This window comes from Manis javanica, chromosome 11 (genome assembly GCF_040802235.1).
Source record: "Manis javanica isolate MJ-LG chromosome 11, MJ_LKY, whole genome shotgun sequence".
Taxonomy (NCBI): Eukaryota; Metazoa; Chordata; class Mammalia; order Pholidota; family Manidae; genus Manis; species Manis javanica.
The window spans coordinates 96,980,059-97,007,042 of record NC_133166.1 but is presented as its reverse complement, the minus strand read 5'-3'; the positions used below and the strand labels follow the sequence as shown (position 1 = coordinate 97,007,042).

Sequence of the window (26,984 nt, the reverse complement as noted above, 5' to 3'; positions counted from 1 at the left end):
GGGTATTATTCCTTTTTAAGATGAGAAAACTAAGGAACAGAGAGAATAAGTAGCTTGTAAAGGTATTCTTGGTAGTATGAATCTAGAGCACATACTTCAAACCTCCAAGCTGTCTTAGTATAAAAATATGGACCAGATTCATACAAAATTTGTGAAAGGGGTTGCCTCTGGGGAAGGAAGGAGAACAAAAGGATTACAGAAGGGAACATAAAAGAACTTCAATTTGTCTGTAATATGTTATCTTAAAAATTAAAAAAAAATTCCACCTCCTGTATGGAAGGATGACCATTTACCAAATCAATCCACCTGCATTAGCTATAAACTCTGGACAAAATGTAAAAACAACTGCCTGAGGGCTATATACAGACTGAATAAAAACATACAATTTTTGGAGGGGAGTCAATACCTGAAGCAAGTGATTGACCTGGGTTAAGTCACTGGCTTTTTTGTGCTTTTACCTTGAAAGCAGTCACTGCTGCAATATCAGTACCAGGTAGCTAAAACCTCAATAGCAAAACCTGCCAACTTTCAAGCTGGAAAAACTAGGAAAAGGATACTGCAGGTAAGAAGAGCTGCCACAGTGAGGTGGGAATTCTGGAGAGAGCCAGAGAAAGGGAAACCCTAATTCTGTGTTTATATTTAGTGCAAGTCTCTAGCTGACCCCTGAACCATGTATGCAAGGAAAAACTAACAGCAGCTTAAAACTAAGGTGTAAATTACAGAACTTAATTGAGATCTGCCCCACTGCCCTCCTGCAGATTTGACAGTCTGCAATTTGAGTCTGAGTTAATTGCCTGTTAAAACAAAAACATCAACTCTTTTACAAATGTGACAGAATCTAGAGTCCAACATACCATTCACACTGGCCAGGATATATAATCCTAAATCACCTGACATATAAAAAGCCAGGAAAATGAGTCATTCCCAAGGGAAAAGAAATCAACAGAGGCCAACCTCAAAACAACCCAGATGTTGATTTATCAGGTAAAGTTTGAAGTAGATGTAACTATGTCAAGTGATGTAAAGAAAGAGACACTCATAATCAATGAAAAGAAATCTCAGCAGAGAACTTATCAAAAATAAATGGCAATGGTAGAACCAATAAGCAATTTTTGAAATGATAAAATTCATTTGATAGGCTTAAGAGCAGAATGGAGAGAAAAGAGGAAGAAGTCGGTGAAGTTGGAGACAGTCAATAGAAATCATTCAATATGAAGAGAGAAAAATAAGATTGAACATTATGCTACGAGAAAGAAGCCAGTCATAGAAGACCACATATATATGGCTCCATTTATATGAATGTTCAGAATAGGCAAATCTATAGAGACAGAAAGAAGTTTAGTGGTTGAGTAGGGCTGGGGGCAGATGGAAAGTATTGCTAATGGGTTCTGGTTTTTTTTGGGGGGTTGGGGGTGCTGATGAAAATATTCTAAACTGGAATTGTAGTGATGGCTGCAAAACTCTGTTATGTACATTAAAAATCATTGAAAGGTATGCTTTAAAGGAGTGAATTTTATGGTATGTTAATATCTCAAATATAAGAAAATTGTAACAACAACAAGAAAAAAGGAACAAAGCCTCAAGGATTCATGGGACAATTTCAAGAAGTCTAATATATGAGCAATTGAAATCCCAGGAGAGGAGAGAAAATTGGACAGAAAAAAATATTTCAAGAAATAACAGAAGAAAGCTCACCAAATTTAGTGAAATACATTTGTAAACTTAGAAATTCAAAAAGCTCAGCAGGCCTAAAACAGGGTAACTTTGAAGGGAACCAGGCCTAGACAAATTATCATCAAACTGCTGAAAACTAAAGATAGAGAGAAAATCCTCAAAGCAGTCAGGAAAAACAATTCATTACTTTCAGGGAAATGATTCAAATGACCAGAGTTCTCAACAAGAGCCATGAAAGGTAGTGGAACAACATCATCAATAAATAAAAAAAATTGTCAACCCAGAATTTTATATCTAACAAATATACCCTTCAAGAATGAAGATGAAATAAAAACATTTGCAGAAAATGGAAAATAAAGAGGATAGATTACAACCAGACTCACATTACAAGAAATATTAAGGGAAGTTCTTTAGGCTGAAGGGAAATGATATTAGGGGAGGGAGAAAGATGGTGTTGCCATGGGGAAATCATGAGTTCAGTTTTGGATATGTTAAACTTAAAGTGCTTGCAGGAGAGGTTAATGCTAGAAAAATGATATGGTTCAACACAAGTGGAGAAAAATACAAAAAAAGGAAATAGATGGCATTGCCCAGGGAGAAAGTATATAGACTGAAAGAAAAAGGAGGCCAAATACCAAATTCTGGACCATGCCAATACTTCAAGTTGGGTAGAGTTCACAAAAAACAGTTATGAAGGAATAAATGGAAAGATTGAGAACCAGATGGAGTGGTATCCCAGATTCCAAGGAGGAAAAGAATTTTTGTAAATGGCCAGAAAGGGTGAAATAAGTAGAATAAAGGCTGATTTCAGGAACAGAGCTGGTAGCAGAAAACAGATTGAACCAAATTGAGATATGGAAATTTATCCAGCTCTTGTTTACTCTTAATAAACTTACAGGAGAAAGGAAATAAAGGATAGCATGACAACACAAAGTTAAGATAAGATGTTCTTTGGGACAGGCCACAGATATGCTTGAGTCTTTTCTATGGAGAAAGAGCCAATAGAGAGGGAAAGCTTGATGATTCAGGAGCTGTGGGATGTAAGTGATGGCTTAAGGACCTGAACAGTATCAAGAATATTTCTCAACTTTAACTGCACACTGGAATCCCTTGAGAAACTTTTAAAAACATAGATGCCTCACCTACCCCCAGAGATTCTCATTTAATTGGTATTTTAAAAAAAATTCCCTAGGTGACTAATGTGCAGTCAGGGTTGAGAACCAGTGGCCTAGCAAGAAAGATAGGCCTTAAATTGGAGAATGAAGAATGAGAAAGTGCAAATTTGCAGGTAAGTTTGTAGGAGAGGAAATAGAAATACACTTACAGTCATTTGTAATCATCCACTAGAAGTTCTAGCACCCCCTGTGCCATACAAAACACCCACCTGTGAGTCAATTTTCCTTGTTTTCAGATGGTAGATATTTAGGGAAGAAAAATTCCACTAGTATGACTATGCCCTATTAGGATTATTTGCACCTTGCCCATGTAGGGCTGAAATAACTGGATCAGTGATCTTTTCTACTGTGCTATGTACAAAAAAAACAACTAAGCATTTATATTGTCCTTGGTTATTTTTATTTTTAATGCATTCACATCTCACCTCATTTCTATACTCATAGTATTTTTGTGAGTTAAATAAAATAGGTATTAATCTCATTAAATTAGGAAATGAAGGGCCAGGGAGATGACTGCCCAAGAATTTAGATGTAGAAGCCAGAACAAAACACAGACTTTTAATGTATAGTTTCAAGTTTGCCCTGCACAAGTGCATTTGGCTGAAGGAGTAGGGGGTAAAATGTAATCTGTGTTTGACCAACCAAACTATTTTGCCTCGGGGGCAGTGTCCAAACAAATTAATTCATACTAAGGCACCTGTGGACTATTGCAAGCCATAATAAAAGCCACCTGTCTTAATTTATAACTCTGTGCTTTTTTAACTAGACCACATTGACATAGATTTCACATACAGAGTTTCAAATATCCCGCAAAGATACTAAAAAAATACGGTGTTTTCGGTTTCTGTTATCCTTTAAATAAGTTTAACCTTTAGTAATGTAAATTTTCATGACCTTATTTTTATAAACTTAGAGTTAACTCTGACACAGGGGTGTGCTACGCTAGTATAGATAACTAGTGAAAAGTTATGCAGAGAGAAACTATACCATATATTTCCTCATTAATGTTCCAGTCTCAACAGCAACCACAGTAGATTAAAATTGACCTTTTTTTAGACCAAACCAGCTCAACAACTCAGTTAAATATTCCTGAGCGCTCAAGTGAATAAATGAAAACATTCCTTTTAAAATAGAATATTTAATGGTAAAAGAGATACTAATTTTTGTCTCTGTTGTTCGAAGATTAAAGTCAAGTTAATTCATCTACTTCTTTGAGATGGATGTTTGTGGATCTATTTGTAAAAAAAAATTATTTAGTAAAAACAAATGAAGGAGAAAACAAAAAACCAGAAATGAAAAGCTCAACTCAGACACCCCTGCTAAGTTTTTCCCTAGCTGCTACAGTACTGTTCTGTTCTGTATCACTCTTTAAATATTCCCTCTCCATTATAAGTTACAAGAAATAAATTAAAGACAGAAAGATGAATTGTGAATAAAGAATAATTGAAAACATTTGGAATTAGGCCACTTAAAATAAATACTCAGTAAATTTTTAGGTAGCGAATTGTGTCCAATTTATTAGGTTTCCCACCCCAACCGCTGACCCATTTAAATTTTACAAGCAGAGTTAAAGTAACTATTTTACAAATAGAGTTAATCAGTATCCGGTACAGGGTTCTGACTTCAAAGGACACTCAAAGTTGAACAGAGGTATTATGGCTGTTTATAAATGTTTACCTAATCTGCAAGATTATAGAAAAAAATTACCTGAAAATGTTTGACTTTCAGAGACCAGCTGGAGAAAATATCTATAAGAATGGCACTAAAACCCAACTTAATTTCATGGAGTTTTTCAGTCATATTAGAATTTCAATCATCTATGTTGGTAAAGTAGCAACTTTGACAGGGGAGCGGCAGCAACAATGACAGCTTCTTATTACCTCCTCATAAAGGAGGTTATGGGTATGAAAGAGGGGAGGCACAAACTTACCTTTTTCAAACTTAGAAAAGGCAACTGACTTGAGGCTGCATTGGTGACCTTTGCATGTTCCAATCAGCTCACCAGCTTTTACATCCCAAAATTTGGCTGTTTGATCACCTGCGGCTGTAACCTTTCAAAAAAGGTATCATAATTTAATAAAGCAACCCTTTAACAATATTTACCCAGATCCCAATAAAATAAAAGTAAAGTCACTCACAAGTTTAAGTTCACCAGGGACCCAAGCCAGGTCAAAAACAGCATTCCAGTGAGCCATCCACTCTAAACAAAGAAAATGGTGAATGTGAAATGTCTAACTATGTTCTGTGGCAGCCATATAAACAGTTTAAATACCTTGAAAGCTGTAGTGAGAAGATAAGGGTCAGCACCCTCTAGTCCATGGGCTAAAGGGCTAAAGGGCATTTGTGGCCTCACAGACATTAAACATTCCCTCCATTACCACATAGGACTACCATTGGATATTAAATTCCTTTCCATGGATTGACTAGTAATATCCTCTAAAATGGAATCTTTCTGAAACATTCTCTAGTTCAAGAATCTTCATCTCGCTCTCTGGAGTCTAAAACATTTTAACATTCAAGGTTTTGAATACTTTGGCCTTTATCTGTTCCAAGGTTTATTTCTTACTGTTCTCCATGTATCTTATTCCATGTATCACTCCCTATTTCCTTATTATATCCTATGCTTTCCTATTTCCAGGACTTCACCAATACTTTTCCCTCCACCTGGAGAATCCTATTCCATCTCCACTGATCTAAATATCAACTCAAATGTCCTATCTTTAATGAAAAATTTTCCTCACCTTCTTTACTACACGAGAGCTTTCCCTTTGACACCTGTGGCATTTTCTTAGTACTTCTACATCATTTATAGTCTGTTTTACTTTAGTTATTTCAACACTTGACTTACTAGTTCCAAATCAGCTTCTTAAGGTCAGTAGAACTTTTACCTTATACATGCAAGATAATTTAGTCAATATAATATTTTAAAGTAATGTTTTCCCCAACCCCAAGTGTAAAAGATTTAACTTTTTAAAAGAAGAACTGTTTTGAATCCTCAAATGTATTTTTCTTAACTTTCAGGAAAGGCACTGCCATCGGTAAGTTACTAACAGACAATCCACCATTTACTTTAAGCCTAGTCCTTCAACAGACTTTATCAGAAGTGAAAATATTTGGGAATGTATTGAAATAATAATTTATTTGAGACTTTATGAATTAAAAATGTTAAAACAAAAATTTTAGACCAAGACTTACCTTTGATGCACTTCTTTTTACTGGTTTGTGATTCTGTGTTATATAATCTAACAAAGCCTTCTTCATTGGCAACTGCTAGTATATGCTCCATATTGGGAGCTAAATAAGAAATAAAGAATCAAATATATAAAGAGTAACACAAAATTTTAAAGCTGAATATAAAGCTATATAAACAATCTAATATAGATTAATTGAAAGATACAAGGTAAACACAAACCATCTGTTTAGAAAGAGGGAAGATGATTCTATTCAAATAGCATTTGATAGTGATAGAGAATTTGAATTTAAGATTGCTTAAAATTTGCCATTATATCTAATTTAGTAAATGACTCAAAACCACCAAAATTATCTCCAGATAGTCTCTTATTTAAGGAAGGGCTGAATTAAGGGTGGTAATTAAACAAGAGTGCTACTGGGGAATGGCAAATAAAGGCATATAACAGAACACCAGCAGACTGAGTCTGTTAGTTTTAAATTCCCTTTCACAACCTTTTCTTTTCCTTTCTTAAACTATCAACAGAGCGGACAAGTACTTCTATTTCTGTTCTATGTTCTCCAATGCATTATAGAAAGCAGTATTCAGTCAGACCCAAAGGGGTACCTACTGGACAAAACAGTTTCCACAATGGCTGAACCTTTGCACCCCTTTCCCTGTGTTAGTTTAAAAAAAGGTGCCATACCAGTCCTATGCTTTAGAGGAAATATATAATTATGCATAGAGATTAAGAAAAGTATTTCATAAATTGGGAGAAAACAGTTAGTGGACCAACTCTACTATCTAACTTAACTTACTTTTGCTTGAAAGGGAGACATATCAGTATATTTTTCCTCTAAGTGTACAAAAGATCATTTCTGATCAAGTCTCACTTAGTAATTCTCTTACCCGAAGAGAAAGTGCATCCAAAAGGAGGAACTGGGACTCCTGTTTCTCCATAAGAAGTATGCTCATCATTAGGGTTACACTGATAACCAGTTAGAAGGGACTGTAGAGGGTAATGTGAAGACCACCCTGAAATAGACACAGTTCCTTGTAGAATTCCAATACATCATCACATTTCACTACTTGCAACAAATACAGAGGTAAATATTTGTTTTAAAAACCTTTTATGTCCTTAATACAGATACACTCACTATCCCTGGTCCTTCGAATACAGGTTCTGCTGTTTTCCCAAGGGGTCCTAAGGAAGAAATGAAAGCGCACTCCCAACTTCTGGTGAGCTTTACCTTTGTGCTTACCATCTTAAATGGAGACTCTTGCTAGTGCCCTTAAGATTGGAAGAAACAAGTGGCCTTTTCACATTAAAAAGATATTAGCTCCTCCTTCCACCCTTGGTGACAACCACAAAAACTACCATGACTGGAAAAACTGCCATTTTCTTCAATTAGAATTTTGTATTTTCAGAGTTTTAAAATCAACATTACTGTAAACTCTCAAGTTATTGGCATATCATACATAATCCAACTGTCAGAGTTAAAGGAAATAATGTATGTATGTCATAGGCCTACTATAGCCACTAACATATTCACAAAAATATTGATTTCACTTCCTCTTTCCTTTCCAGTGCTATAATTCTAGGATTCTAAAATGTTAATAGCAACAAGTCATAGTATCTTACAGTATATTACAGCAATTTTAAATTAAAGCATTATGTACTTACTCATAGAGTGTAATTATTTGTTGACTGACTAATTAACAAACTAATTAACAGCAGTAATAGGGTCAGGAAAGTTTTTCCAGGAGGGGAAATCAAACCAAAGTATTGAAAGATGAGTAAACTTCCATAGAATACACAAGAGAGAGAAACTCAGGGTGGATGGAAAGTTAAGTCAGAGACCTGACCTACTGTCTTAAGTAGTAATCCATCCTCCAAGATTTGTTGTATCATTTGATATGTAGGTCAACATGTTTTAAATATATAAAAGAAACATTTATTCAAAAAAGTTATAGAGACCCAAATGCTTATTAAGTATGGGAGGAAACAGTGAGGTTTATAATGTATTGAGGACTGTCTCAAAAAGACTATAACTTCATCATTTCCTCCAATGCTTAAAAAACATTTGGTTCTCTAAGTAACAAACTAGCTCAAATTTTAGGGTATTTTAATTGTGACTTTTAATAAAAAATACTGTTTGGAGAAGTCATCTGGGCCTGACATAGCTTCAGACAAATCTAGTTTGGGATGTTCATAGAGATAACCTGAAGGAATCAGAACGAAGTAGGCAAAGAAATTCAATCCAGATTTAGTAATTATCCCTGAGGGTATTACTTCAAGGTCAGATATTATTATAAAGCCACTGGAGACCACTAAAATAATACAATGATTAGTTATGTTGCTGAGTTCACAAATATCCATCTACAGAATGAATTTAAAAACAAAAGCCTCTGTTGTAAAGTTACCTAAATGTACACTTGTGGTCTGGGATTAAAAAAAAAAATCCAATGACTACAGTACAAGAATTCAAAAGGACCAAATGTTGAACATTTAGGTGGAACTGAATATAGACTTAGTCTTTAGAATTAAATAGTGACCCCCTGAACTCTGCCTCATCACAGAAACTAATATTCAAACACCAACAAATGACTTAATGTGGCTTTTAACTAGGTTCTTGTTATCCCATCATTTCTGTATTCTCCATGAAAAACATGCCATGGACTGGCACCTTAAGCTATTTTTGGATCCTTATTGTGCTATGCTGTTTCCAGCATGAACTTTTATGCTTCCCCCCACAATACTTATTTGGAAAAGCCTATTTTTTCCTCAGTGTACAACTTGTGCACCTGGGCTTATTTTTTATGTAGCATCCAAGGACATGAGAGTCTTCAGAAAAATCAGTTTCCAGATACTCAACTTCTGCATAGGTGCATTTCTAAAACTGATCTGTCTGTGAAGGAAGAAGCTCTTTCTGCCCTCTTCCTTCATCACTGCCTTTCTTCCACTTCTCAAAAGAAATTTTCCATGCCTCAATTTCACACCTTGCATTGAGCCAAGGTATAAAATTTGGGTCCCCACAAGAGACAATTGGATAACTCCTTTAATGAAGGCATTTTAAACACTGACACCATCTCTTTAAAAGATGTACTTCCAATAAAACTTTACTTTTGGCTTAATATTTATCAAAATTAGTTATCATTTAGTTGATCAATTGCATATTACTAGCAATTATAATTCAATCTAGAAGAAACTTTTAACACATAGAGCCTTATGATCATAGAAAACATCAATTTAAGATATATATACTTTGGTAAGTTTGTACCTTTATCCCCTTCACCTAATCTATTTTACCCACATACCCCTACCCACCCTCCTGTGAAAACAGTTTGTTCTATGTTTATGAATGTGTTTGTTTTGTTTTCTAGATTCTACATGTACATGAAATCATATTGTGTTTGTTTTTTTTCACTTAATAATAATAATGATAAATAGTAAAATTAAGTAAAATAGTAAAATTAAAATTAATAATAGTAATTAGTATTTGATGCTTTTTATACAGAGGAGGATGGAAAGATCACTACAATAACTTTTCAAGCTTAAAATCAAATTATAAATACTGTGGAAGAATTAAAGTGGAAATACAGGAAAAAGCAACTATGTAGAATATCTAGCAGTTAAAGAGTTTGTACATAGTTTTAAAAAAGGATTGATGCGATTACAAAATCATTATAGTATTTATATTCCCTTAGGCACATTTTAAGAAGTGGTATAGCATTTTCATTTTAAAATGTCAATATTCACAATATGGTCAGAAATTATATCCTTTGCATGTGTTTAAACTTATGGTTAAAATTTTTGGATACCAATTTAAAAATAAACAGAAGGGTTATATATTTTAGATTTCTATTTTATAAAGATCCTTGACAGCAATGTACAAAATAAACTGGAGAGAGGGACACTAAGAGGGCATTTGGGAGACTTTTTTAAAGTTCAGACAACAGGGTATTAGGGCCCAGCCTAGGGAAATGGAATGGTAAGCACAGAACAGATCCAAAATATGGTGGACACATCCAAAATCAAGAGATTTTTAAGGGAATCTTCTCAACGTGTATCTTGAGGAAAATGGAGGAATTTTGATTGACTCTCAGGTTTCTGGCTGGGAGGACTAGTTTAAACTATTAGGACCACTCACTAAAGTACATAACATAGCAGCTTTGGGGGAAAAGTGAGCTTGGTTTTGTGTATTTGAGTTTGAGATGCTTGTGGGACTGACTATCTGGGTGAAGATACTGATACAGCTTTGATAACAATGGATCTAAAGTATAGGGAATGGAAGGTTGTGGGTAGTAGTGGCAGAAATCCTTCCTGTGGCTGTGATCATCCATGGGAATGAATAGGAGAAAAGGGGCTTAGGATGGAACACCAACATGTAAGGGGAAAGAAGATGGTCCAGTAAGTTCAATGCATAATATATAACAATGAATGAGTTGCAGTGAATGAGAGAGGGAGGGGAAGAAATAGATAGATTGGAGAATTAGGAGATCTGTTACAAATAGAGGCTAAATAGGTTGCCCCAGTCACACAGTTAAGGAGTGGAGTTGGAATTAAAACGCAGGCAGGGTAACTCCAAAAACAGATCTTAACCACTGTGGTATACTATCACTCAAGACAGAGAAGTTACTCAAGCAAGGTCCCAGGAGAGACAGAAAGGGGCATTTAGAATATAATGAAAAAGATTATCTAAGGGAAGCAGGTATAAAGTTTTAGATTGGGGGCAAGGAAGTGGAGGAACAACTACTCAGTCTCCTCAATATCCTTAAGATCTATCTGTGCCTTAAATATAAAAAGTTCCCTTCTCAGATTCCTTTCTGCTTGCTTTCCACATGGTTTCATTAAAAGTTGGACATCTCATTAAATAAATGATATTTCATTTCTGTACAAGTCTAGACTGGGTATTAACCCCCTTATCAGAAAGTTTCAGGTTGATGACACTCAAACCTAAGCTCAAAACTCTTACCCAATGTTTTGACCTAAGGAACCTCATGACTTGAGTACGCTGAATTTCTACGTACTAACATGGAAGTATTTCCAATTTATACCGAAAAACAAAGCAAGCAAAACACTTTTATTCCCATTTTTGTAAATAACAATATGTATTACTCCTGGCATTGAAAGACATTTGGAATAATATACTTCAATCTATTAACAGTGGTTATCCGGGGGGATGTGGTTATTGGGCACTTTTCACTCCGTAATTTCGAGTTTTTATGCACATGCAGTAGAGGTGGAAAAAAAAAACCTGACCATGCTAGAAGCAGATGTTCTGTCTTCTCTGACAATTTCCCTAACAGTCTATTATATTCAGCAGTGTATAAGCACACAGTAGGGCCCACTAAGGTTCTACAGCAAATGAATGAATTAATAATCAATGATTACGAGTCTTCACGATCTCACGAAACTGCTGAGAACCACACACACACACAAATGCACGCGTTTCCCAGTTAATGTGCAACAGACATAAACGGTAAAAAAAAAAGCCAGTTAATTCAACTTCCCTCCCTCCGTCAGCCTGTTTACGATTTAAAAAATCCTGATTATGATTAAAAGTGTCCAGAGGGCACGAAAGTGCAACTGTCTTCAGTAATCTTCGCTAGCACGACCTCATTCTGGCAATGGGAGTACTTTAGGGGCTGGGGAACAGAGCTGGAGTCGGCCTCGTTCTGAGGCGTTGTTTCGGGGGAGGTGAATCCCGCCAGCAACAAGTAGCGGTTAAAGGCCGGTACTCACCATTTCTCGGGACGCCGAACTGGGGCTGACGGAGCACCGAATTGAAGAGCATCGGGGCCGGAGGAAAAGGCTCAACTGAGGGAGAAGCCGTAGAAATGTCCCCGGGTTCAGCAGAATCGCAGTTTGCGCCCCTTAGAACACGACTAGTAATTGCCTCCAACTCCCGCCACTGTAAGCCCCGGCCACCAAACTCCCCGCCAAACTGACGCCACGCTCCCTGATTGGCTCCCGTCGCGGCGTCCGGGCGCCGTCTGGTCACTTCCCTCTTCGAGTCCCCGCCTCCTTTTCTCCCAGCCGCGGGAACCTAGAGTTCAGGAGCTCCCTGAGCGCCTGCGCGGGGGGCCGCAGACGCGCTGGCGAACGGCGGGGTGGCCAAGGCGCATGCGTAACACGGCTTGACAGAGCGCGGAGGAAAAATCCGCGAGAAGGTGGTTGGAGAAGATGGCGGTGCTGGGGTAGAGTTTGCAATCTTTCTGAATAGGCTAATCGAGTAACTATTTGGGCCATGGCGTCAAACTCAACTAAGTCGTTCCTGGCAGATGCCGGCTATGGCGAACAGGAGCTGGATGCTAACTCTGCCCTTATGGAATTAGACAAAGGTACTCGAAAGAGCTGGCTGAGTGGTTAAAGGGCTGTTGGGGGAAGTGGCGCCACCAGGCGGTGGTAGCCTTGGGAGAGGCCGGGATGGCGCATGCGCACAGCTTCCCGGGGCGGGGGCGGAGGCGGGCGCCTGAGTTTGGTGAGTTCAGAGCTGCTGCGGCTCCGGGAGGTTGCAGGGAAATCGTAGCGTTGCTGTTCTGGCGTTTCAGCCGCTGCCGAGTAGTGAGCTCCAGTGAAGGTCCCGTTTTGACCACTTGAGGGCACAGGCTCCCGATTTTCCAAGCAGTTTCTAAAAATGCTAAATTGCAATTGTGAAATTATTTTTTAGCACGTTCGCTTGAGGCTAGGTCTTCACATAGAGTGCTGAATAATAATCCTGCATTGATTTTATAGCGACTCATTTGATTTCTGTAACTCCTTTACCCGCGAGTTACTAGGCAGGTTAAGTAGAGTCAATACCATCTGAAAAGCATAGCCCCTGTTAATTCTCTGCAGACATATTCCACGAGTTGTATTTCCTTAGGGTGGAGGGGTGAGGGGCTATACAGCTTGGTGTAGTAGGAGCTTTGGAGTTGCAACGAATGAATTAAATTCTAATTCTGCTTATTTTTTAATCATGGACAGGTCACTTAACCTAACCTTGACCTTTTTGCCTGTAGAGTGGGTACAGTACCACTGAGCTGGCAAGATTGTTGTAAATATTAGGTGATATAATGGTATGGCAAGAGAAGCCTTTTGCCTTAGTATATGGATAATGCCTTTCTTTAGATACTGATAAGAGAGGCAAGGACAAATACTTGTCAGTAAAGAACTCAAGAATTAAATTGCCACCTGGTATACAGTTCCTGATTAATTGTAGCCAGTGTATAATGCATTTTGAGAACTGAATTAAAGGTTACAAGGATCTGTCTTTTAAGTCCACTTTGAGCCACTTTCCAGCGCTGACTTGGACACTCTTTTTGGGGACTCTTGTTTGTTTGTTTGTTTTACCTGAAAACAATCTCCAATAAGCTATTCCTTTAATTTACTGTATCTTTAGTGCATCATCATCAGCCAAGAAAATGGTGTTGAGCTACGCTTTCTTTTACCAAAGCTGTAGGGCCTTTTCCCTTTGAAATACAAAATTATAGCATAAAATTTTTAAAAAGTACTACAAAATCATTTCCTCCCCATTCTGGTGATTCCTTCCTTATTCTCCAGTGAGAGTTAGATTAGTTATTAGATTCCCCAGTTATAACACTACTAATTAATTCTAAAGACATTTCTGCTACTCTGGTCCAGGTGGCCTCATCACATAACCAGGGTAGGACAGTAGTTGTAGAACAGAAATCAGGAATGGGCTCAAAAGAAATGAGAAATCTAGAATCATTTAATTCCCAGAAATTTGCAATTGTGGTAAAAAAAAAATATTTTTCTTTCTTAAAAGTTGAAATAGAAATATTTCAGGTCTGTAAGAAATAAATGGATGACCATTGAGCAATTAACTGTAAGCTAGGTGTCAGTCCTAGATACAAAGTGATTGTGTTCAGTCCACCCAGCAGTGCCCTGGGTGAGTATTTTCCAGATGAGTCTCAGGTTCAGAAAGACAATTTGAACACAACTAGAGCAAAACAAGTTCTTTTTCACCTTGCCATGCTGTACCTGTTAAAGCTTTTAAGAAATCAGATTGCAGAAATAGCAAGTTTCATTAGAATATAGTTTAGTATTTTAAATATTGACTCATTACATCCTTTACCTTTTAAAGTATTTTGTTTAGTGAGCCAAAGGTCATAAGGGCAAAAGGCTGCAAGTTCCAATTTTCTTTTAGTTCCAGAACTTCTAGACTGGAGTTCCCCCAAGTGCACTCCAAAAAATACTGTTTCTGAAGTATTTTAGTAGGCATTCTTACCCCATATCCTCTCTCGCACTCCCTCTCTCCCCCAACCCACACACGCACCCAGACACTGACACCCATGACTTTGTATACTAGAGAAACAGCAAACAACAAAAAAGCAATGCCTCTCCCCTTATAGAGCCTGTTTTCTGGGCAGAGAAAACACAATAGACAACGTGAGCATATATTGTGACAGAAAGTGAGACATATTATAATGAAAAATGAAACACATGAAGAGAGCTGGAGAAAACTGGGCATGGGGGTGGGGTTGGTTTTTTAATTTATATAGGATAGTCAGAAAAGGCCTCACTGATCAGATACAGGAATGGCAAGTGCAAAAGTCCTGAGGTAGGAGCTTGCTTTGCATGCTGTGTTTGGAGCAGAGTGACAGACGGTAAGAGAGAGCCAGAGGCCATTCATGTAGGACAATCCAAGCCACTGAAAAGACTGACTATAATTCTGAGATGGGAAACCATGGAGGATTTTCAGCAGAGATGTGACATGATCAGACTTATCTTTGAGAAGGCAGAGTCTGTCCACTGTGCTGAGAGTAGACTGAAGGGAGGGCTAGGGATGAAAGTAGGGAGACTAGTAAGGAGGCAGTTGTTAACAATCCCGGTGGGGGGGGGAAATAGAGGCTTTGATCAGGGTGGGTATACCGAGGCTATGTGAAGGGGTGAGATTTGGATATATTTTGATGGTAGAGCCAGCAAGATTTAACTAATGAATTAGTTGAGAATGTGAGAGTAAGTGGTCACGAAAAACTTAGACGTTTTTGGTCTGAGCTACTGCAAGTATGCATTGCCGTTTACTGAGTGGATGAAGTCATATCAGTGTGGAACTGTTGAATTTGAGGTGTTTGTTAGACATGCATATGGAGTTGTTCAGTGAAAGTTAAGTATACTAATGCAACACTTGAACTCCTTTATAAAGAAATATCTGTGGCACTAGTGTCCTGAGAAACAAATCTGGGAAATGCTGCCATTTACAACCTGTTAAATATTTATAACGCATTGCATTTTGTTCTGAGCCTTTTGCGCAAGCATGGCAGTAAGCTATTTGTTTCTGATCTCTCTAGGAATAAATGGATGGTATTTTGAATCTGATTCAAAGTCTTTAAGCAGAGGACTGATGTGAATTGGTTTACGTTTTTAAAGATCACTTTGGTTGGTTATTTAGAGTTAGTTTTGTCTTTTTTTTAAAGTTTTAAGCTGATACCACTCTGGCTGAGCTTGAAAGGAAAAGAGCTTTGTTTCTTTGGTGGGAGAATAAAAAAGTAAAATGTAGAAATAGATCACATCCCTAATCTCTGATTTTACAGTGGCATTTTTATTATCTTTGGTTTTAGGATCAGTACAAACTTCCTCAGGTCGATTGTAGCTAGTAATAGAAATAAAGTGAATATTCCTCTTAGAACAATCTGATTGTGCTGAGCTGAACACCTATTTTCTGATTCTTGGCTTATTCTGGGGTTGAAATTGATCTAGAGTGGGAAGGGGGTACCATTCTGTCCCCAGCATAAGATTATGGCTGAACCATAGGACCTAATGTACATTCCAGTTTTCTTGCACCATAGTTTCTGTCCCTCAAAAGAGGGACAGGTATGGGAACCAGCCTAGCTTCTCATTTCGTCTCTCCTGGGGCTCCTACATGAGAAAATAAGACAGAAATTTACTGTTATTCAGCTCATTTAATCTGATAGTTCTGTTACAGGAAAGAGGATCTACTTTATCAAAAATAAAAAATTTGACAACAGTAGAGAAGTCAAAACGTTTCTCTGGCCAGATTCAAAATTGCCTTTGGTACATTTTTAAATCAACCTGTTTAAACATGTCACATGGCTTGTGGTTCTGTTTTTCAAGGGAGAGTAAAACAAATCATTATCTGTCGGGGAGACTCCCTCTACATGGGCTGCTTCTTAATTTACCTTTTTCATCCCAGGCAAGGTTAATTCATTACAAACAGAACTTCATTATCCTTTGTATCACTCAACTACTGGCAAAGAGAAGAGGAGGGAAAAAAATGCAATTACTGTGGATTTTCCCCACAACCCCTTCCCCAGAACACATGCATGAGCATGCACCTGTTCCTTCTCAGTTCCTCTCCTCCATCCTCAGACTTGTCCTTCCTTACCTGCCCCTCTCTGTGTCCTTCACTGCCCCATCTATGTGTCCTTTGATCCCTTTTTCAAGTCAGGCTTTCAGGACAGCTTTTGAGCCTACAGGAGCGCCTGCCAGTCACTTAGAATACCCCTATTAGCTCTGTGTGTAAGGAGACTCCCAGAGAGAGCTTCAGTGCCAGTTCTTGTTTGTGGTGTATATGGGTGTGGGGATAGGGGGGTGAAGGGAGCAGGCAAAGAAGGAATGTATTCTAAATAGCTTAATTAGAAATTTGAATTAATTTTGGATTAATTTTCCCATTGGAACTTTTGTTATAAGTGGTCATTAGATTTAATTCTCCCTAGTCTACCTGCATGTTGCAACCAAATTAGGCACTGTTTGGCAGCTCACGTGCCATTTTTTTTCCTATGAGGAAATATCTTCCAAGCAGCAAATAAGTAAGGAACTTAACCCATTAGGAGGTTGTAGAAATTGCCTGTGTGGATTTACTTTGTGGTTTTGCTTTGTATTGAAACATAGTGGCAACCAATTTAAAGCCTCAGACAAACATTTCCTTGGTTATTTTTAACAATGAGCAAAGGTTACTGAACAGAGATCTTCTAGAGCACTTACCCTTGCACAGATAATCAGTATTTTGTGAATAGTAAAATACTAAAATATTTGAAACTGATAATATTAATTCCATATCAATATAATTCATTCTTAATGAGTTTCTTTTTAAAGGATTGAATGGGAAGAATTAATTCTTTTTTTTAAAATCAGATATATTGAGATCTAATTTGTATATAATAAAAGTCACCAAATGTATGCAGTCATGAAATTACTACCAGAGTCTAGACAGAACATTTCCCTCACCCCAAAAACTTTCCCCACTCCCTTTTGCCGTCAGTCCCCTCTCTCCAGCTCCTGGCAACCACTAATCTGTTTTCTGTTGTTTTGCCTTTTCCAGAATGTCTCAAAAAAGGAGCCCTGTAGTATTACAGTATTTGGGGTCTGACTTTGACTAAAGATTTTGAGATCCACCCAGATTGTTGCATGTATCGATAATTGGTTCCTGTTTGTTGCTAAGCAGCAGTCCATTGTTACACATACACCACAATTTATTTATTCACCAATTCACCAGTTGGTGGACTTTTGGGTTGTTTCCAGTTTGGGGCTCTTACAGATACAGCTGCTGGAACATTTGCATTTAGATCTTTGTATAGACATAAGTTTTCAGTTCCTTTGGATAAATATTTAGAAGTAGATTGCTGAGTGAATAGTAAGTGTATATTTGCCTTTATAAGAAATGGCCAAACTGTTTCCCAAATAACTGTACAATTTTCCATTCCTACCAGTGATGTATGAGAGTTATCATTGCTCCATAGCTTCATCAGCACTTGTTATTGTCAGTCTTAAAATCTTTGGCCATTCTAGTTGATGGGTAGTGGTATCTTATTGTGGTTTTTAAGTTACACTTCCCTAATGACTGGCAACATGGAGCCATCATGTATTTGCCATCTATTTGTCCTCTTTGATGAGATTTCTCTTAAAATCTTGCCCATTAAAAAAAACCAGGTTGTCTTATTGTTGAGGTATAAGAAGTATGGATGGAGTCCTTCTTCAGATAAGTGTTCTGTAAATATTTTCTTCCAGTATTTGACTTGTCTTTCCATTCTCTCAACTTCTGAAGAGCAGAAGTTTTTAATTTTGATGGAGATCATTTTATCATTTTTTAGTTGTGGTTTGTGCTTTTTGTGGTTCATCTAAGAATTATTTGCTTAACACAAGCTCATAAAGACTTTATATTTTCTTTTATATGATCTACAATTTTAGCTCTTTATTTAGGTCTGTGGTTCATTTTGAGTTCATTTTTGTATATGGTGCAAATTAAGGATTGAGGTTTTCTCTTTTTTTGCCTATGGCTGTCCAGTTGTTCCAGAACACCATTCGTTTAAAAGAGTATCCTTTCCACACTAAGTAAACCATTGTGAAATGATCATTGGATGTTAGATCATTGATTTGAGAACTTTCTTTCCTAATACAATGTGCATTTAATGTTAAATTAAATTTCTTTAAATTTCTAGTTTCTTGAAGAATTAAGTTAGCAAGCTGCATCCCACAGATTGTGCTTTCATTTTCATTTAGTTCAAGATATTTTTCTAATTTCCCTTCTGATTTATTCTCTCACCCATGAGTTTTTTATAATTGTGTTAATTTCCAAATATTTGGGAATTGTCTGGATATTTTCTCATTGATTTCTAACTTAATTCCATTATGGTCAGAGAACACACATAATATGATACCCATCCTTTTAAATTTGTTAAGATTTATTTTATGGCCCTGAATATTGATCAACTTAACCTTAAAAAAAATAGTTTCTTTTTCATTATTTTATATCTAAAAGTGGCAATTTACTAAATTATGATTTTATATGCCATTTTTACTTTTAATAAAAGTAATGAGTTACAATTGTATTTTACCTAATTGTTAAGAATGATTGTCACTGTATTGCACCGATAATTTGACTGTGCAATATAGTCATTTTACTGTGATCATTTTACTATACGATAATGTGTTAGTATTTGCTATATTCGCCTTAACTATACTAACAAATTTGTAAGCTGTTACTCTATTTTTATGCTTTTCATAGGTCTAAGATCTGGCAAACTTGGTGAACAGTGCGAAGCAGTGGTTCGCTTTCCCAGGCTCTTTCAGAAGTATCCATTCCCTATTCTCATCAATTCTGCATTCCTAAAGTTAGCTGATGTTTTCAGAGTTGGGTAAGTCTTTTTAAAAGCCTCAGTGTCATAAAGTGCTTTGTTCATTCTTCTTTGTTTTATATTCTAGTCTTTATTCTTTTTGCCTTTTAGGACTTCCACATGGTTAGTTACCATTTTAGTGGGTGCACATGGCAGTTTACAATTCTTTTGGTGTGAGATGTAATGACATTTTAAGCAGAAATGAAGAGTGTAAGTCAGAGTACTTTCTTTAGCGAACAGAATAAATCAAGTTAAGACAACCTTAATATAATGTTTTATATTTTAGAAATATCTGGCTTTGTACAAATTATTTAAACAAGTTTCCGATGTAATTTGGTAGCTTATTTTATAACATGAGATTACATGTTACTGTGAAGTGCCTGAAACATGTAATAAATACCTATTTCTTTTTGTCCCCCACCAGTTTGTCTCCCACTTCTTTCCACCATTCTTCATGCATTCGTGTGTTCATACACACACCAAATCAGACTTGAAGGAGAAAAGATGTGTAGAATTAGCTCGAGAAAGGGGGAAGACCATCTGACCTCCTGGTTATGGTTATAACGCGATTAAGGAGATTTAGTTTGGCTCCAGAGCTTCTCTTTGTGTCATTTTGGTGTCTTACAGCAGGACTGCAGGCATTGCCAACTGCTTATGCTTGGTACTCACTGAAAGTGTAGAGTGGAGCTCTTTTACTGATGAGGCAAATAATAATAAGATTGAAAACATTGGGCCATTGCCTTGATTCCTGATTAAGTATTACTTTCATAAACTGGTCTAATTTATTTAACCTCTTGTTTTTTATAGAAACAATTTCCTGAGGCTGTGTGTTCTTAAAGTTACTCAACAAAGTGAGAAGCATTTGGAGAAGATTCTAAATGTGGATGAATTTGTGAAGAGAATTTTCTCTGTGATTCATAGTAATGATCCTGTAGCAAGAGCCATCACCCTCCGGTACACTCTGTTGCTATAATGAATCACCACCAGATTGTTTGAGTTGTGGTTATGTACCCAAAAAAGGCAATACATTTATTTTTTTCATTTTGAATATTAAGAACTTGTTTTTATTTTTTTCAACTAAAACTCAATGCAAGAATATAGTAACCGTCCCAATCTGTTAATGCTTTTCAGTTACCTCTGTGATAGTATGTTGGTTGTAATTTATTGCCTAAAACATTTCTCTTAATAGGTAGGTGTTCTGATCAGCTAACTTGGATCTGAATATAGCTTAGCCTCATTTTGAACTTTACCTTCCTGACCTTGTTCTTACTGTTTACTGTCAGTTTTCTGTATTCATCCTTGGTTATATGCTCATTTTTGTAAGCGATAATTCATGTTTGAACTCTTTGGAGAACCCTAGATATAACCACTGTTGTTTCTTGGCATTTAAAAAATGTTTTAAAATGTTGTTAGGGTTCCATGCTGTAAGCCTTATGTCCAACTTGAAGAATATTCCTTTAAGGTCTGCCATCTATGGAAGCATATGTGTAGTTTTTGGATTTTTGAAATTCACTTTCCTAAATAGTAGAGCTCATTTCTGACTTGCCCTGCCCAGTTCTCTTGTTAATGATGAAATAAGGATGTCATTTCCTTCCTGAGTTTCCATTTTTCACAGTAGAAACTGCCTTTCCCTCTTCTTCAGAACTGAGAGCTTTTGTCATTCCTCTTTTGAGTAATTGTGAACAGAGAGTCATATTTTAAAGCCAATCGACTTTATCATAAAAAAACTAATAAAACAATTTAATTTTAAGATGTTCTTACCCTTTGATTCAGCAAATTCAATTATAGGAATTTTTTGTATGAATCATTAAAAAAATTTTTTTATTGAACTATCATTGATATACAATCTTATATTGGTTTCAAAATATACAACACAGTGGTTCCACAGTTACCCATATTATTAAATCCTAACCCCCTCTAGTGCGGTTACCATCTGTCAGCATAGAAAGATGTTACAGAATCATTGACTATATTCTCCATGCAGCACTACTATACTCCCCCACCCTGTGACTAGCTTATATTATGCCCTTTTATCACCTTCACCCTCCCTACGCACCCATCTCAGCCCTTCCCACATTGTAACCACTAGTCACTTCTCAGTGTCTGAGTCTACTGCTATTTTGCTCATTCTGTTTTGCTTTGTTTTTATATTCCACAAATAAGTGAAATCATATGGTATTTTTCTTTCTCCACCTGGCTTATTTCCCTGAACCTAATACCCTCCAGATCCATTCCATGTTGTGGCAAATGGCAGGATTTCTTTTTTTTTATGGCTCAATAATATTCAGTGTGTATATGTACCACATCTTTATCCATTCATCTGTTAATATAGACACTTAGGTTGCTTCCATATCTTGGCTATTGTAAATAATACAACAGTAAACATAGGGGTGCATATATCTTTTCAAATCGGGGTTTTTGTTTTCTTCAGGTAAATTCCTAGAAGTGGAATTACTGGGTCAAATGGCATTTCTGTTTTTAGTTTTTTGAGGACCCTCCATATTGCTTTCCACAGCAGCTGTACCAATTTACATTCCCACCAGTAGTGCAGGAGGGCTCCCATTTCACCACATCCTCACCAACACTTGTTATTTCTTGTCTTTTGGATAGTGGCTATTCTAACTGGTATGAGGTTTATATTTTATGGTGGTTTGATTTGTATTTCCCTGATAGTTAGCAATGTGGAGCATCTTTTCATGTGCCTATTGGTCATTTCTATTTCTTCTTTGGAGAAATATCTGTTCAGGTCCTCTGCCCATTTTTTAATTGGGTTATCTGTTTTTTGGTGTTGAGGTGCATGAGTTCTTTATATATTTTGGATGTTAACCCCTTATTGGATGAATTGTTTACGAATATATTCTCCTATACTGTAGGTTGCCTTTTTTGTTCTGCTGATGGTGTCCCTTGCTGTACAGAAGCTTTTTAGTTTCACGAAGTCCCACTTGTTCATTTTTTATTTTGTTTCCCTTGCCTAAGGAGATGTCTCCAGGAAAAAGTTACTCATATTGTGTTCAAGAGATTTTGCCCATGTTTTCTTCTAAGAGTTTTATGGTTTCATGTCTTACATTCAGGTCTTTGGTCCATTTGGAGTTTACTTTTGTGTATGGAGTTAGACAATAATCCAGCTTCATTCTCTTGCATGTAGTTGTCCAGTTTTCCCAGCGCCAAGTATTGAAGAGGCTGTCTTTTTCCCATTGTATGTTCATGGCTCCTTTCTTGTATATTAATTGACCATGTATGAGTGGGTTTATATCAGGGTCCTTTATTCTGTTCCATTGATCTATGGGTCATTCTTGTGCCAGTACCAAATTGTTTTGATTACTGTAGCTTTGTAGTATACATTGAAGTTGGGGAGCATAATACCCCCAGCTTTGTTCTTCTTTCTTAAGATTGCTTTGGCTATTCAGGGTTTTTTGTGGTTCCATATGAATATTAGAACTATTTGTTCTAGTTCATTGAAAAATGCTGTTGGTATTTTAATGGGGATTGCATTGAATCTGTAAATTGCTTTGGGCAGGATGGCTGTTTTGACAATATTATTCTATCCAGGAGCATGGGATAGATTTCCATTTATTGGTGTCTTCTTTAATTTCTCTCATGAGTGTCTTATAGATTTCAGAGTAAAGGTCTTTCACCTCCTTGGTTAGGTTTATTCCTAGGTATTTTATTCTTTTGGATACAATTGTGAATGGAATTGTTTTCCTGATTTCTCTTTATGCTAGTTCATTGTTAGTATGCAACAGATTTCTTTGTATTAATTTTGTATCCTGCAACTTTGCTGAATCCAGTTATTCTAATAGGTTTTTGGTGGAGTTTTTAGCATTTTCTGTGTATAATATCATATCATCTGCAAATAGTGACAGTTTAACCTCTTCCTTACCAATGAGGATGCCTTTATCTCTTTGTCTTGTCTGATTGCCATGGCTAGGATGTCCAGTACTTTGCTGAATAAGAGTGGTGAGAGTGGACATCCTTGTCTTTTTCTGATCTTAGAGGAAAAGCTTTCAGCTTTTTGCCATTAAGTATTATGTTAGCTTTGGGTTTATCATATACAGCTTTTATTATGTTGAAGTACGTATCCTGTATCCCATTGTGTTGAGAGTTTTTATCACAAATGGATGTTGAATTTTGTCAAATGCTTTTTCATCATCTATTGAGATGGTCATATGGTTTTGGATATCCTTTTTGTTAATGTGGCATATGATACTGGTTGGTTTATGAATATTATTTCATCCTTGCATCTCTGAAATAAATCTCACTTGGTTGTGGTGTCTTTTTAAATTCAGTTTGCTAGTATTTTGTTGTTTTGCATCTATGTTCATCAGGGATATTGGTCTATAATTTTCTTTTTTTGTTGGGGTGGTGTCTTTGCCTGGTTTTGGTATTACAATGATGTTGACCTCATAGAATGAGTTTGGAAGTATTCTCCACTCTTCTTTTTGGAATACTTTAAGAATGATGGGGATTAGCTCTTCTTTAAATGTTTGGTTGACTTCAGCTGTGAAGCCCTCTGATACTGGACTTTTCTTTTGTTGGGAGTATTTTGATTACTGGTTCAATTTCATTGCTGGTAATTGGTCTGTCCAGATTTTCTGTTTCTTCCTGTGTCAGTCTGGGAAGGTTGTATTTTTCTAGGAAGTTGTCCATTTCTTCTAGGTTGTCCAATTTATTGGCATACAGTTTTTCATAGCATTCTCTAATAATTCTTTTTATTTCTGTGGTATCTGTTGTTACTATTCCTTCTCTGTTTCTGATTTTGTTTATTTGTTTACTCTCTCCTTTTTTATTGATAAGTCTGGCTTAGGGGTTTATCTATTTTGTTTATTTTCTCAAAGAACCAGCTCTTGGTTTCATTGATTTTTTTTCTATTGTTTTATTCTTCTCTGTTACATTTATTTCTGCTCTGATCTTCATTATGTCTCTTCTACTAACATTAGGCTTCATTTGTTCTTTTTCTCATTTCTTTAATTGTGAGTTTAGACTATTTACTTGGGATTGTTCTTGTTTCTTGAAGTATGCTTGTATTGCTATGTACTTCCCTTTTAGTACTACTTTTGCAGTGTCCCAGAAATTTTGTACTGCTGAATTTTTGTATCCATGTATTGTTTTAATTTGTTCATTGATTATTTAGAACCATTGTTTAGCCTCCATGTGTTTGTAGGCTTTTTTGTTTTTCTTGTGTAATTTATTTCTAGTTTCATACTATTGTGGTCTAAGAAGCTGCTTGATACAATTTCAATCTTTATGAATTTATTGAGCTCTTTTTGTGGCCTAGTATGTGATCTATTCTAGAGAATGTTCCATGTACACTTGAGAAAAATGTGTATCCTGCTGCTTTTGGGAGGCATGTTCTGTAGATACCTGTTAAGTCTGTCCGATCTCATGTATTGTACCTAAAATAAGTGTCTCTGTTTCCTTATTTATTTTCTGTTTGGTTGATCTGTTGATATGAGAAGTGTGTTAAAGTTTCCTAAAATGAATGTGTTTCAACCTATTTTTCCCTTTAAAACTGTTTTTTAGTATTTGTTTTACAAATTAGGGGCTTGTATGTTGGTTGAATAGATAAATATAATGGTTATATCCTCTTGTTGGACTGACCCCTTTATCATTATGTAATATCCTTCTTTGTCACTTGTTACTCTCTGTTTTGAAATCTATTTTGTCTGATATAAGTACTACTACTCCTGTTTTATTCTCCTTATTATTTGCATGAAATGTCTTTTTCTATCCCTTCACTTTTAGTCTGTGTATGTCTTTGGGTCTGAAATGAATCTCTTACAGGCAACATATAGATGGGTCTTGTTTTTTATCCATTCTGCCACTCTTTGTCTTTTGATTGCTGCATTCAGTCCATTTACATTTAAGGTGATTATTGATAAGTATGTACTTATTGCCATTTTATTGTTTTCTGGTTGTTTTTATAGTTGCTCTCTGTTGCTTTCTTCCTCTCTTATACTCTTGTTATTTGATGGTTTTCTTAATGTGATAATTAGATTCCTCTTTTTTAATTTTTTCTATATCTATTACAGGCTTTAGGTTTGTAGTTACCATAAGGTTCAAGGGTAGCTTCCTGACTTTGTAACAGTCTATATTAAGTGATGATTGCTCTAGTTCAAACACAATCTAAAACTACGTTTTTCTTCTTTCTCCTCCACACTTTATGTATTAGGTGTCATAATCTGCACTTTTTGTGTATTCCTTGACTGATTTTGTGTATAGTTGGTTTTACTACTTTTGTTTTGTTTTAATTTCATGCTTGGTTGGTAGTTAATTGGTCTACTGCCCTTACTGTGGGTTTATTTTCACTAGTGAAAACAATTTAGCCTTAGGAGCACTTCAATCTACAGCAGTCACTTTAACATTTCCTGTAGTGCTGGTTCAGTGGTTTTAAATTCTGTGAGCCTTTGTTTATCTGGGAATTGTTTAATCTCTGCTTCATTTTGAATGATAATCTTGATGGGAAGAGGATTCTTGGTTGAGGGCCTTCTGTTTCAATACATTAAACATTTCATGCCCCTCCCTTCTGGCCTGTAAAGTTTCTGCTGAGAAGTCTGCTGATAGCCTGATGGGATTTCCTTTATAAGTAATCTTTTGTCTCTCTTCTTATCCTTAATCTTTATCATTTTAATTATTATATGTCTTGGTGTTGTTTTCCTGGGGTTCCTTTTGTTAGGGCTCTCTGTGCTTCCACTAAGTATCTATTTCCTTCCCCAAATTGGGGAAGTTTTCGAGAATTACTTCCTCAAAGAGACTGTTTATCCCTTTGTGTCTGTCTGCTCCTTCTGGTACTCCTATTATTCAAATATTGTTCCATTTGAATTGGTCACACAGCTCTTACCATTTCATTCCTAGAAATTATTTTTCTCTGTTCCTCAGCTTTGTTGTGTTCCAGTTCTCTAATTTCCATCTCATTGTCTCCTCTACTTGCAGCAATCTGTTATTCATTCCCTTCATTGTATATTTCATCTCAGTACTGTATTCTTCAGCTCTGAGTGGCTCTTTTTCAGCTCCTGTATATCATTGTTGAAGTTCTTCCTGAAATCTTCAGTACTTTTATGCAGATCTGTGAGCATATTTATGACTTATACTTTGAAACCTTTATCAGGAAGGTTGGTAATCTCTGTTTCATTTAGTCCTCTTTCTGGTGTCTTTTCCTGTAGTTTTGTTGAAAGCAAATTCCTTTGCCTCTTCATTTTGTCAGGGTTTCTGTGTTTCTTCCTTTGTATTAGGTGGATCTGCTGTGCTTCCTGGTCTAGAGAATAATGACTTTATGAACAAGATGTCCTGTGGTGTCCAGAAGCTCAAGACTCTTTACTGTTCAGTGCCTGGTTCTCCTGTGCAGTGGAACTCCAGTTGCTGTTGCTGGGCAGTGAGCGTGGTTGCCTTTCTGTCTACTAGCAGTGGTCTCAGCCCAATGTGGCTGGCATTTTGCCTCAGCTGGCCCTTTGTGATCAGAGCAGTGGCTTCTGCTGAGACTGTTAAGTGCAGGGTGGCCCTCTGCCTGCTGTGCAGCAATGGCAGGGATCCCTGCAAGAAGGGTGGGGCGGTTGCACAGCTCTGGAACAGGGTGGGGCCCTGTGAGTTGCTTGGTGGCCAGCATGCTGCAGCAGTGAGTTTCATGGGTACCCCCTGGTGGTGGTGAGGCTTTCAGCACCCTGCTTTGCCTCCTCAAGGGAGGAAGGAGCTGGTTTCTGTAGGCACCTCCCCAGGTGGGCTAAGACAGGGCCGAGAAAGCTGGGAGAGCCTCCCTCCACCTGCCAAGAAGCAAAGTCTGATGCTACTGGGCTAAGTGAGCTGACAGTCCCTTGGGGCTGAGCCTCCAGTGAGGGGCATGGAGCATCTGGAGCTCCTGAGAGTGCCTGATTGTTGGACCAAAGGAGGGTTGT

The 26,984-nt window shown here is 36.9% G+C and overlaps 2 protein-coding genes across 6 annotated transcripts in view; one reads left to right on the top strand and one right to left on the bottom strand.

The window, feature by feature from the left end:
- DTL (denticleless E3 ubiquitin protein ligase homolog) overlaps positions 1 to 11,955 on the bottom strand; it is a 132,623-nt gene extending 120,668 nt beyond the window's left edge. For all 4 annotated transcript variants that reach the window (XM_073216968.1, XM_073216967.1, XM_073216969.1 and 1 more), the window contains exons 1-5: positions 11,765 to 11,955; positions 6,928 to 7,053; positions 6,045 to 6,143; positions 4,988 to 5,049; positions 4,780 to 4,900 (exon numbers count right to left, since the gene is read on the bottom strand). In XM_073216968.1, the coding sequence (XP_073073069.1) occupies positions 4,780 to 4,900; positions 4,988 to 5,049; positions 6,045 to 6,143; positions 6,928 to 7,053; positions 11,765 to 11,816 (460 nt within the window). In that variant the 5' untranslated portion in view covers positions 11,817 to 11,955. The remainder of the gene's footprint in view (positions 1 to 4,779; positions 4,901 to 4,987; positions 5,050 to 6,044; positions 6,144 to 6,927; positions 7,054 to 11,764) is intronic.
- A 187-nt stretch (positions 11,956 to 12,142) lies between these two features.
- The window catches only part of INTS7 (integrator complex subunit 7), an 84,957-nt gene continuing 70,115 nt past the window's right edge, over positions 12,143 to 26,984 (top strand). For both annotated transcript variants that reach the window (XR_012122863.1, XM_037015274.2), the window contains exons 1-3: positions 12,143 to 12,363; positions 18,990 to 19,119; positions 19,906 to 20,052. Coding sequence is in view for 1 of the 2 variants with exons in the window: in XM_037015274.2 (XP_036871169.1) it covers positions 12,270 to 12,363; positions 18,990 to 19,119; positions 19,906 to 20,052 (371 nt within the window). In the remaining variant the exon portion in view is untranslated. The remainder of the gene's footprint in view (positions 12,364 to 18,989; positions 19,120 to 19,905; positions 20,053 to 26,984) is intronic.